The 12,369-nt window shown below is 44.0% G+C and overlaps 2 protein-coding genes across 2 annotated transcripts; one reads left to right on the top strand and one right to left on the bottom strand.

The window, feature by feature from the left end:
* The first annotated feature begins 2,370 nt into the window (after positions 1–2,370).
* Positions 2,371–8,483, top strand: LOC101768905 (eukaryotic translation initiation factor 5B). The gene is made up of 10 exons (XM_004962874.3): positions 2,371–3,832; positions 3,937–4,037; positions 4,140–4,230; positions 4,404–4,514; positions 4,603–4,668; positions 6,045–6,104; positions 6,192–6,809; positions 6,927–7,067; positions 7,152–7,271; positions 7,365–8,483. Exons 1-10 carry the CDS (start codon positions 2,552–2,554, stop codon positions 7,428–7,430), a joined length of 2,655 nt encoding a protein of 884 aa, XP_004962931.2. The 5' UTR covers positions 2,371–2,551; the 3' UTR covers positions 7,431–8,483.
* A 133-nt stretch (positions 8,484–8,616) lies between these two features.
* On the bottom strand, positions 8,617–9,768 carry LOC101759862 (ureide permease 2). Its single transcript, XM_004964054.2, has 3 exons — positions 9,331–9,768; positions 9,008–9,152; positions 8,617–8,910 (listed from the first exon to the last, which is right to left on the bottom strand). The coding sequence occupies exons 1-3, from the start codon at positions 9,568–9,570 to the stop codon at positions 8,747–8,749; spliced, it is 549 nt and encodes a 182-aa protein (XP_004964111.1). The 5' UTR covers positions 9,571–9,768; the 3' UTR covers positions 8,617–8,746.
* Between the last annotated feature and the right edge of the window lie 2,601 nt (positions 9,769–12,369).

Genomic DNA, 12,369 nt, shown 5'->3' with positions numbered 1-12,369 from the left:
GCCCCGGAAAAAGAGCAGTTACATCACCATCTCCAATTCTCCATAACAATAAGTAAGCTACCTCTTTCCCACCTGTTGCTACATCTGCTTTCTCTCAAAAATTAATGATATATTATTTTATTTTTATTTATAAAAATGTTCAAAATTTCCAGCATAAAACCAGCCGTGTTTCCATTTCTATTTTTCACATAACTAATAAATGGGGGTTCAGATGTTTTTTACTATATACTTCCTAAAAGAAACTTCATATATAAATTTACATCGGACACAATCATGCATGGTAGCAAGAAAAAACATTGCAGTTTTGGTGGCATACTTATGTGCAGCCTGCTAAAGAACAAAGCTGGCAGTCATCATCATATCAAGGCGCATTAGATAAAATAAGGAAATTACAGCAGCCTCAAATGGTCCAATTTTATGATTGTAGCTGCGGTTTTTATTCAGAGGTTCAGAGCCTATTGTACTGATACTACATTCAGACTTGACATCAAAGAGAGTAGTGCCACCTAATGAAATTACCAGACATATATGTGAGGTCTTCATAAATTATGTGCACATTTAAAGAAATTGAGGAATAAAAATCAGATGACTCAAAGCTGATTGTGACCGCATGGCAGTCACTCCACTGCAACCAACGAGCTGATAAATTGTGCCATGCATTTGAGAGTAGTACTACTAATTAAGCAAAAGGTAACCTTTGTGAACCTTTTAAATTGGAAAGAATTGAAGCAAAAGAATCCTTAAGACTGATAGCCTTGAGACTGAAAGTCATTCATTGGCAGTGACAGATTAAAAAGCTCAAGCCTGAACATCTCATCAAACAGAAATAGCTTGCAGTGACAGATAGATAGATAGATTCTTTGCTTTCGCTAATTCAATGTTGGAACACATCTACCGTTGGACAGCATTAACAAAAGACAGTATGACAAATTCAGTAACTGTTCATCATCATGATCGCTAATTCACTGTTGGACAGCATGAACAAAAGACAGTATGAACAAGAAGGGATCCGAACTTCATAAATTCCGGTGAACAAGAAAGGCGCAACAAATGGATCTGTGTGAGAGAGGACGTGGTCACCTGGCTCGTTGGCGCGATGAACGTGAGTAGCTTCGGCGAAAGGTGCAGCGAGGAGAGGAGGAGGCCAGGTGGATCCTGCTGCTCGCAGAGGAGGAGGGTGGGCGGGCGGGGTGACGGTCGGTGGCGGCGGCGGGGGTGACGGCGGCAGTGCGGCCCGTCGCAGGGGGGTGGCGGCGGCGGTCCAGCCCGACACAGGGGAGTGGCAGCGGCGGTTTTGACCGACGCAGGGGGGTTGCAGCGGCGGTGCTTGTGGCGGCGGTGTGGCCCGTTGAAGGGGGGTGGCGGGAAGCGGTGCTTGTGGCGGCGGTGCGGTCTGTCGAAGAGGGGTGGCGGCGGCGGTGAGGACCGACGCAGGGGGGTGGCGGCGGCTGTGCTTGTGGTGGCGGAGGAGCGGCCCGACGAAGGGGAGTAGGGGCGACGGTGCGGCCCGTCGCAGGAAAGCTCGGGGGTGGCGGCCGAAGGTGTGCGAGGTAGGGAGGAAAGCTCGGAGGACGAAGGGCGTAGATCTGCGAGGAGGAGCAGACCGGAGGGGCGACGCGGAAGGGCGGCGAAGGAGGCGCGTCCGGCGGCGGCGCGGAAGGGCGGCGAAGGAGGCGCGTCCGGCGGCGGCGCTGCGGCAGGAGGCGTAGGGCGACGCGGGACTGGATGGCGCTCAGGGGTGGCGGCTGTGGGAGGCGACAGAAGAGCTCGGGGACGGAAGCGACAGGAGCGAGAGGAAGGGCTCAGATTTGCGATTCAATCGCGGACGGCGCAAAAACAACAAAGCGCGGGACGAAGGGTTGACGGAGGACCGACGTACGAAAAAATGTCTTGGTTTTGCTGTTTTTAGGAGTAGAATAGAGAAAACTCTCGGAGTTGCGGTAAAAAGAACATTTGCTGCCAAAAAAGAAAGATTGCTGCTCTCTATTCTTTCCCGCTCCTTTTTTCCTACGAGAATCCGTGTAGACCATCGGTCCCGCAAACGAAACGTTACGGACCTTACGTGCTCTGGCCGAGAAAATGATAAAGGCCTATACTGAGATGGGCTAACAAAATCCATCCAGCCGAGCCTCTCCTGTGGCCCATTTTTCCAAGGTTAACGGGCCAGATGCGACACGTACTGCGAGCCACGAAAAACACGGCCTCAATCCATATTCCGGTCCCACCGGTCTGTCATCCACCACCCTTCATCACGCGTACTTGTAAGTTCGTAGCGCCCCCGTCACGGTCGCTTCAGGTGGGTCCCGCACCGGATCCTATATAGCCTCACGCGCGGCCAACCCCTTCACCCTCACGTATTCCATACGTACACTACGTTTCCCACCCGCCGTCTTCGCCGCCGCCCATCTAGGGTTTCCGCCGGCGCCTCCGCGCGTGTTCCCCGCCGCCCGATCTACTCGCGCCGGCGCCTCCGCGCGTGTTCCCCGCCGCCGTATGTGCGTCCGCCCCTTCGCCAACCTGGACCGCCGGCACCGTACCCGTCTACGCCCCAATGTCGTCGAGGACGCCCCAGGCGGGGTCCCGCGCCGCCGCTGGCGGCGGCGGAGGCCGGAGGAAGGCGGCGGCTAGTGGCGCGAAGCCGGCGCCGAGGCAGCACGTACGGATGATCCAGGAGCAGCTGGCGCGCGCGCACGAGGAGGAGCGACGCGCGGAGGAGAGGCGCCGGGAGGAGGAGGAGAGGCGCGCGGAGGAGGAGCGCAGGGCCAGGGAGGAGGCGGAAAGGCGCGTTGAGGAGGAGAGGAGGGTGCGGGAGGAGAAGCGGCGGAGGAGGCAGGAGGAGGTGAAGAAGCGCGGGGAGCGGGAGGAGAGGCGACGGATGGAGGATGCGGGGAGGCGTCTCGGTATCGCGGTCCCTGATGCTTCCAGCGGTGATGGAGGCAGTGGTGCGCAGAGAAGGCCCGTGTATGAGTCGAGGAAGCCTAAATCGCAGCCTAAGCGTCATGAGAATGTCCAATATGAAGCCAATTTGGGAGAAACTCAGGTATTTGAGCAGCAATTGGAAGATTTGCAGAGCAATGGGTCCCTGGAGGATACTGATGGTGTGATGGTTGATGCTCTGGAATTGGGGGAGGAACAAATTTCCCAGCCATCATCGGAAGAGAGCAATGGAATCGACGATGATGATGCTTGGGAGAACAAGAGCTTTGATGAATTTGACCAAACAGAGGAGAAGCATGTGGTGTCTGCTGCTCCAATTGCTAACTCAGTGAGTTTATCTGAAGTAATTGGGGAAGATGTGGTCTCTATCCTTAAGGATGAAGGTGCAGGCAATGGGTTTGACAGGGAGCTTCGAGCACCGATATGTTGCATCCTCGGTCATGTGGATGCTGGAAAGACAAAGCTCCTTGATTGCATCCGGCGAAGCAATGTGCAGGGTGGGGAGGCTGGGGGCATCACGCAGCAGATTGGTGCGACCTACTTACCAGTTGAGAATATCAGGGAGAGGACCTTCCTGAAAGCTGAGGCCACCATCAAAGTTCCTGGATTGCTTGTAATTGACACCCCTGGCCACCAGTCATTCAGTAACATGCGCTTGAGGGGATCAAGTTTGTGTGACGTTGCTGTAGTGGTTGTCGATATTACGCGTGGGCTTGAGAAGCAGACCATCGAGTCCCTTGATCTTTTGAAACAACGCAATGTGAGGTTTATTGTTGCCCTGAACAAGGTTGATCAGCTATATGGGTGGAAGACTTGTCCCAATGCACCAATAGCAAAAGCGCTCAAGAACCAATCTGAAGATGTCCAAAGGGAATTCAAATGGAGATTAACTGAGGTATGTGCATGCCACCCTGTGCATTGATTTACTGCTACTGACCAAATGAATTGAATCACAAATTATTGATTTGATCTTTTTTCGTAATATTGTTTATTTAATAGGTTGTAACACAACTGAAGGGAAGTGGCTTCAACGCTTCCCTGTATTATGAGAACAGGAAGGTTAAAGAAGTAGTCAATATTGTCCCAACCAGCTCTGTAAGGTGTGTTACCTATATTCTTTGTTGCACGTTTATATTTAGGTTACAGTTTTCAATATGCTTCTACAATTTCTTATGTCTAACTTGTACCATAATATCCTCCAGTGCTGAAGGCATTCCAGACCTTCTTCTGCTGCTTGTGCGATGGGTTCCAGAAATAATGATGGAGAGACTGACATACGTCGATAATGTGGAGGTTTGTTCTTGAGCCATTACACTTTTTACTCTCCAGTTAGTAAATCTTTTGTTGAATTATGACTACTGGAATACTTTTTTTCATACTTCAGCTTCTGATTTTGTTACATAGATCAGTATTCATTGTAAGGCGATGTAAATGTGATTTTGTTGCCAACTGTGTTTATTTGTCAGTGTACTGTGCTGGAAGTCAATGAAGATAAAGACTTTGGAACTACTATTGATGTAGTGCTGATTAATGGTGTACTTCGGAAAGGTGATCGAATAGTTGTTTGCACCAAACAGGTATGTTAAAATTTATTGATTTAAAAAATTGAACATGCAAACTTGAATATTGCCTCATCTTATTTTAGTACCACATTTTCATCTACAGGGGCTTGTCACAACCAACATAAGATATTTGTTGACTCCTTATCCCATGAAAGAACTGAAAGCTAAGGTGAGTAAATGATGAAATCATTTTCTTCTGTTCATGTTTTTTTATGAGGTTACCTGGAAATAGTAACTTATGTGGGTGTCAATATTTCATATATTGATGTCTTAATTATCAGTGTGTATGTATCATGTTAGCCAGAACTACAATATTAGTCTATACCTTGTTGCAAAGACCTACAAATCTTCTGGACATCAGCATTAACACTTATCCAGTAACAGTTAGCATCGACAATTTACTCTAATGTAACAGACTCTAGAATCTTTACATGTATGGACTAGTCATGTGGTGCTTGCTGCAAATGCAGTTCTACCCTAAATCCTTCCTTCCAAATGTCAGGACGCCTCATATTTTAATCATAAGATATAAAAAGGAATCAGACACAACCTGTAACCATTAGTAATTTTCTTATGACGGATATATTTGCTCTAGGATTTTATTTTTTGACATATACCCATCTGGGAACAAGGATTGAGGATATGACTTTGTTCGCATACCACATAGCTAATGCATATTCCACAATCATGTGTGTTTGATTCTTGTATCAAGATTAATAGCTTGATGTTAAAACATATTAAGTAACCCAATCAGTAATAACAGGAAGGTTAAATAATTTTTTAAGAATTTTTATTTTAAAGAACTTGAGGACATCAATACTAACTTTTATTTATGGTTCATCAGCAATGTGTATATCAAGCTATGTGTAATCTGTATCCTGTTTGCCTCTTTGTTTGGAGTAATTTTACAAGATCATCAGACAATTGTGCTTTTATGTTTCTTTGTTTTGGAGTAGTTTAAGTAGGCTGGTGTGCTGCTGAGACCATTAATCTATAGTTTGCCACAACATCCATGCCCTACTCTCAGTGCAGCAGACAGGCATTTGTATCACCTAAACATGAAACTGAATAGATAATGAAGTCATTAAAGCAAAGGAATCAAAGGGCCGAAAATATATAATGTAATTAACTGCCATGAATACATGATTGCTAATTGTAAAGAATAGTTTGCATAAGTTGATTCATCGGTTCTTCATGTGGTTGAATAATTATCGGCTACAGCTGATGTCTGGTTTGAAACAATAACTTAATCCCAACACATCTGGAATTCTATGTTTCCATTCATGTTCTTCCCTGTACCTGATTTTGAACTCTGTAAAGTCTGATTATGAAAGGTGTGTGTTTTAACTTTTAAGTAGTCCTTGCTGGCAGATTCAAATTCATAGCTATTATTTAAACTATCTTTTGTAGTTTGTTTGCCTCAGGTTTTGATTTGAATTGGGTGGATGAGGAAACATGACTTCAATGTTTTCACATTGAATTGGCATTTTGGCAACAAGTGTTTTGGGTGTTCTTACTAACATATCCCTGTAACTTTTCAATCAGGGAGTATATAAGCACCACGAGGAGCTTAAAGCTGCCCAAGGGGCAAAAATTGCAGTGCGAGTAAGTTTATTTTTTATTCTCATTTCTTTATGAAAAAAATCTAAATCCAAATTTCGAAGTAGTCATATGCTTAGTTTATCCTTTCAGGGACTGCGACATGCTATTGCTGGCACTGCTCTCATTGTGGTGAAGCAAGGGGATGATCTCGAACAAGCTGAAGTAGCTGCAGTGCAAGAAATCAATAAGGTCAACAACCTGATCAATGAGGATGAAAGGGGTGAGAGTGATGATGGAAGAGCAATACAAGCAATAAGTAGGGTCAAAACATGCACTGAGGGTGTCTATGTGCAAGCATCTAGTCTTGGAACTTTGGAAGCCATTATTGAGCATTTGAAGACCCTTTCTTTGGACATCCCTGTTAGTGGTTGCAACTTAGGCCCAGTCCACAAGCAGGATGTCATGAAAGCAACTGCTATGCTGAAGAGGAAAGAAGAGTATGCAGCCATCTTGGCCTTTGATGTCAAAGTGATGCCTGAGGCTTTTGACCTTGCTGCTGAGTCTGGGGTGAAGATTTTTATGGCTGATACCGTGTACAAGCTTGTTGGCAGATTTACTGATCACATTAAGAAACTGAAGGAAGACAAGAAGAAGCAATATGCAGCTGAGGCAGTGTTCCCATGCACCCTTAAGATTCTGCCAAACCGTGTCTACCATAAAAAGGATCCAATTGTTTGTGATGTTGAAGTTCTGGAAGGCATTGTCAAGGTACATCAATGGGTCTTTTGTTCTGAAGTTCGTTTATTCATAATGATAGACTTTGCTACCATGCATAAGAATAAGTCTATAAAACCGATACCAGTTAATGAATGACTTGTATTTCAGGTGGGAACCCCAATTTGTGTCTCTGTTCCAAGCAAGGACAGAGGTGCAGACGTGATTCATAGCCTTGGGAGGATCATCTCGATGGAGACATCCAATGGCATGCAGATTGATTCTACCAAGAGAGGAGTCGTGTCGATAAAGGTATGTGCATTGACTACAATTTTGTAGTTATGACAAGTGAAAACATGAAACAAAAACGCTAACAAATTTCATCTCCACTGCCAGATTATTGGGGAGAATCCTCAGGAGAGGTCCCGATTGTATGGACGGCATTTTAACACCGACAACGAACTGCTAAGCCAAATCTCTAGGAAATCTATTGATGTGCTGAAAGAGTACTACCGGGTATGTAGCTAATGCTGCTGCTGTCAGTAAGCTTGGAGTGAGTCTTCTTCTCTTCAGATGTAAGCATAACACATGTAAATTTGTTTGTTGCAGGATGAGATGAGTGATGAAAATTGGCAGCTTATCCGCAGGCTAAAGAAACAATTCAGAATACCCTGAATGCTTGGAAGATCCCTCTACCAACTTGGCATCTTCTCCCGTAGCAAGCTTTGGAAGAAGATTCCTCTATTTCTTTTTATGTTTTATTATATTGGCAGCGGAGACTGGAATATTATCATATTCCTTTTTTATATTCTGTGCATGCTACAATGAATTGATGCTTGATATGTTGAAATTGCTAAAGTGTGTTGCAATCTCGTTAGAATGAACTTAGCATTGGCATTAATTGCTTTCCTATACCCTGCTGAAGCCATGAGAACTGCAGGGCGAAATGGGTATTTCAGGTTGGGTACTCACGCGGGGTTCGTTAGAATGGGTGGGAATGGGGATTAGAGGCTAGTGGGTTAGGGTGGGTCCTCACTTGGGGTTCGTTAGAATCGGTGGGGTGGGTTCACTGATGTCTCCACCTGACATGGTTGGCGGAGATTTAAGCTATTTTGTAACAAGTAGTGTGCAGTGACATGCATTAGTTTCTGGCTGGATCAGTGAAGGCATTGCCACAGTCAATTATTTTTATTAACTCAATAAGAATTTGTTGTTTGTTGTTTCAGTCTCTTTGTTTCTTTTTCCTACTTGAATTGAAATCTGCGAAGCAATTTTCATGATGATTCAGGGTAGTAACTTGTTCTTGGAATTGAAATCTGCAAAACAATTTTTCATGATGATTCAGGATAGTAACTTGTGCTTATGTTCCTGACTGGCTGCAGCTACTGTTCATGACTGGTGCATACATTTCTGATTGATGTGGTTTTTGACTGCAGCTTTTGTTATGATGGATTGAGCTTCTGTTCTTGACTGGTGTATGATCTATGCCTCTTTATTTTATCTTCCGAGGAAACTGACCTGGAAGGGACCATGCATGGTTTAGAGACGGTGCCTTCCAATCTCACTTATCATTGCAGAGAGTATTTATGAATTGCAGGATGTTGATCTAGTTGTTCCTGAAGATATTGAGAACTTGAGGAAAAATGTGCCTTTTGATCATGATGTTTATTTACTTACTCAGTGTACTGACAGTTGGACTGTATAAAATTGGTTGGTTCCTGATGCTAACTACTTGTGCCTGTGATGTAACGTATATTTGTTAATGCATTTGTAATGAATCTATGCATGCAATGGTGTTGTGGCATGCGTCAGGGTAAGCCGGCTCTTGTGGGGCAGGACGGGGTGGGTAGAAGTAGTATATTCATGGGTGGGGGCGGGTTGGTAGAATTCCCCCGTTAGCAGGCCATACTGAGCTCGCATTCTTCGTGCAAATATTTAGAGCTTCTTGACACCAAGGAGATGCTTTTGAACGAAAAAAACATATTGTTTGTTCAGAAATGGCTGCCTGACATGCTTAGCTTCCGTTCATCATCCTTGGCGTTGGAAGAATGGACCGCGGCGCCAAGGAACACTGCTATGAGGAAGCACAGGACACCGGGGAAGAGTATATCGGCTCGATTTATGCGACCATCAAGAACATAGTTGATTGTTGTGCCTGCAGATGAGTGCATTCTGAATAGCTAAGGTCCACAACTTTCAAGAGCCTGAGTTTTTACAGTGATGACAAAATATTTAGATATGCCTGAATGCACCTAGAAGTACCGTCATGCTTGAGCAGATGATGTTTGTCACTGACAAACCAGCAAACGCCCATGCGTACTGCGAGGCCAGGTTTCCGAGACCGATAGCGAGGCCGCCAGCCATTGCCATCAGCACTGAAGGCCAGTTATCCTTCATCTGCCATCACATTTCCAATCTAAGAAAGTATTTGCTGCAGATAAACCAAAAAAAATGAATGCTTCTGGGTAAAAAAAGAAAAACCTTTTTCATCTGACAGGGTCACAATTGAGACATTCAGGTTGCATTAGCTTAAACAGCAGTGACTTCAGAAGCTGGAAACTTGCAAGAATCTAACCTGGCCGAGCTGCGTGAAGAAGTCTGGCTCGCCTGGGCTGGTTTCTCCAGCCTGCCCAAATTTGATAGCGATCACGACGGCGGCGAGGAGGTTGGTGATGGAGTAGTCGAGGTAGGTGTGCTGGGGCAGCCGTCCTCTGCGCTCCAGCAGCGTCAGGAGAGCCGGCCAGGTGCCCAGGAGGAAGAGGGATGCCAGCATGAGCGCGATGGCGCCGCCTCTGCCGTCCACGGAGATGGGCATCTCTGCCGATGGCGAGGGAGAAGAAGCGAAGAACTGCAGGGAGATCTCTGCCAGATCTGGTCAAGCATTCAAGCAAGCATGTTGACCTGACAATGGAGATGATGCTGTATAGACTCTGTTATATTGGATAAAAGATTCATTCGAGTTCTTGAGATCTGCTCCAGGACTCGAAAATGCGAAGAATGCTGACTCCGTGATTGAATAATTAGATCAGTGATTCAGATTACAAACCCATTAAGAAAGGCTATCTAATATTTGTTGAATGCGGTGGACTTTTAATACTTTCGGATCAGGTTCGTTGTTGTTTGATTAGATTGATCAGTTGCCTCTGCCTCTTTCTAGAGAATGATCTATCAATCAATATATTTTGGTCACCAATTTCTTTTAATTATATTTTAATAAAAAATAAGGGTATCAACCGTGATGGCTTCGAGGTAAAAGTAGCACATGATTATCTAAATTATCCGATTAGAAAATTGTGTGGTAACTAAAATGAATGTTTCCAAATTCGTTTTTTCTAGATTTGATTTTGATTCATATTCGAAATAAATATGGATATTGATGAAATATACGATATTATCTGTATTTGTATATAATAAACACCTCTCTAAACTATGCTATAAATTTATTATTTTGATTTTAGGTTAAAATTAATATAGTTATTGATGCAAGTTACTTTCACCTACTTTATTCTACTAATGTTATTAATATAAAAAAATATACGCTCAGAAATGTTATTAATCTAAAATCCAAATCCAGTTATACAATGTGACGAACTCCAGCACCCAATCGGCCAGAAAGCCTAAACCCTCGCCGCATGACTCCTTTCCACCTTCCTCGCTCTCTCCATTCTTCTTCTCCCTCATCATGACAAACAGTAGCGCCGCTGCAATAGCCACCATGTTCTCCATCGCTAGCAAGCGCTCCTATGAAGGCTCTTCGGTCATGGAGGGGTGGGTGGACGGAGAGAGACGGAGTGAAGGGTGGTCGGCGCCGTCCATCGAGCGCCAAGCCGCCAACGGGTGGGATGGAAAGGGTAGCCGAGACCAGTAGGAAGAGGGACAACGGGAATGAGGGCTTGGAGGGAGGCTAGCCCAGGCGGTGGTGCAACTCTTCAGTAGAAATGGCTTAATGGGCGCATGATGGCGATGGAGAGCCCCGACAAGAGGACCTTGGCTTGATGCAAGGATTTTTTTTTTTTTTTTTGCAAAATGGAGGTGGATGAGGGCTATAGGACCACAGGTTGATTGAAGGAAATGGTTTTTACAAGATAGCGTGACAGATAGTAAATAATCATATGTTTAATATTAAGTATTAATAAATAGATTAGAAAAGGTGAGTGATTTTTTTTTAAAAAAAATGAGCGATCTCAGATGGGTGAGGGCGATAGGACCGTAGGTTGATTTAAGAAAAGTGGGAGACTTCTTAGCAAAAGGACAGGACAGACAAAAAAACTACTGCGTTTAATATCACCAAAATATTCATATTCGTTTATTAAAAAATATTTTAGAAAATAGTTTTAATAAGTGATTTTTTCACGTGTAATGTTTAATTCTACATGTATGTTTTATAATCATTTTGTTCTTTAAAAACTATCAATAAAATGAATGGATACTTGCTAATTGCTATCACAAAAATAAGTAGATATCTGAATCCGAATTTGAGCTATCCGTTTTATATTCATATTCCAGAATATCTGAATCTGTATTCCTGTTCAAGTTTAAATGTGGTAAAATTTGCTATTTGAATTCGATTCCATGAGAATGTGATCCAGTTCTGGTCCTATTACGGGGTAGCGGAAGGTTTGCCTCAGTTACAAATCGCAAATCTTCTATACACATTAAACAAACCTAACAAATACAATTATAACTTGTCCAGATAAAGCCGAGGTTCCAAAACGGAAGACCCAATTTCCCAACATTTGAGCACCTTCGATTGAGATAACTTTTGCAATCCGACTTCAAATCGGATCGATTCAAATCTGGACCGCTATTATAGTTTTGCTTTTCTTACCTATTATTAAATAGGTAAAGTACGTAAGTCCCTTGTCCTTTAATTTTGGTTTGGTCCAACTTATTGGTTTGGTCCAACTTATCTCACCGATAAGGTGAGCTCTCAGTCCCGCTCATCCAATTCTTCCCGTCTGCATTATGCATTTGATCCAAAGTCTAAGGGAAGTACATTGGTGTCATCTGATAGACGGTTTCATGCATTGACACGTAATTTTGAGATGACTCAAGAGATAACCAGTACAATAGGTTGTCTTATGAATTATCTGGTAGAGCTATATAATTCCTTAATTTATGCATATAAAAAAAGAAATATTATAAGTTGTATGGCAACAACAACTCGTATAATGGTTGTTGAATTGTCTCGTAGTTCTAAAATTTAGCTCATGAGACGGTTATTTTGCGAAACAACAACCTCTTTCTCTCTTCTCTCTCCTCCGCATCGTAAAAAATCCTACATAATACTGCATGAGACGATCTATGAAACCGTTACCGTGTAATAATGTACTTAGGTCTGCTGCGACTTGAAGAGTCCAAAACGGTTCCGATTGAACAAACTCCTGGTACAATAAAAAATATCATACATAGCAGCCAGCGCCAGACTCAATCGAGCACGAGGAGACAAAGCACTGTGTGACAGAGGAGAGGAAAAAGCAAGAAAATATTGAAGTAATGGTCTGCGTCTTGTAGTAGCGGTGACCAATAGCGGGAGAGGTACGCTGTAATTGTCAGCCGCTTCAGTATGCCGGCGACGTCCAGTTCTTGGACACGCACAGGTGGAGGGCTGCGA

This window comes from Setaria italica, chromosome III (genome assembly GCF_000263155.2).
Source record: "Setaria italica strain Yugu1 chromosome III, Setaria_italica_v2.0, whole genome shotgun sequence".
Taxonomy (NCBI): Eukaryota; Viridiplantae; Streptophyta; class Magnoliopsida; order Poales; family Poaceae; genus Setaria; species Setaria italica.
The sequence above is the reverse complement of the archived record's forward strand: the minus strand, read 5'-3'. Positions and strand labels throughout refer to the sequence as shown.

Coding starts and splice junctions, on each gene's coding strand:
- LOC101768905 (XM_004962874.3), top strand. CDS start 2,552: ATGTCGTCGAGGACGCCCCAGGCGGGGTCCCGCGCCGCCGCTGGCGGC. Junction 4,231..4,403: donor CATACGTCGATAATGTGGAG/GTTTGTTCTTGA, acceptor TTTATTTGTCAG/TGTACTGTGCTGGAAGTCAA. Junction 6,810..6,926: donor TTCTGGAAGGCATTGTCAAG/GTACATCAATGG, acceptor CTTGTATTTCAG/GTGGGAACCCCAATTTGTGT.
- LOC101759862 (XM_004964054.2), bottom strand. CDS start 9,570: ATGCCCATCTCCGTGGACGGCAGAGGCGGCGCCATCGCGCTCATGCTG. Junction 9,153..9,330: donor TCTTCACGCAGCTCGGCCAG/GTTAGATTCTTG, acceptor ATGTGATGGCAG/ATGAAGGATAACTGGCCTTC. Junction 8,911..9,007: donor AAGCATGACGGTACTTCTAG/GTGCATTCAGGC, acceptor ACTCATCTGCAG/GCACAACAATCAACTATGTT.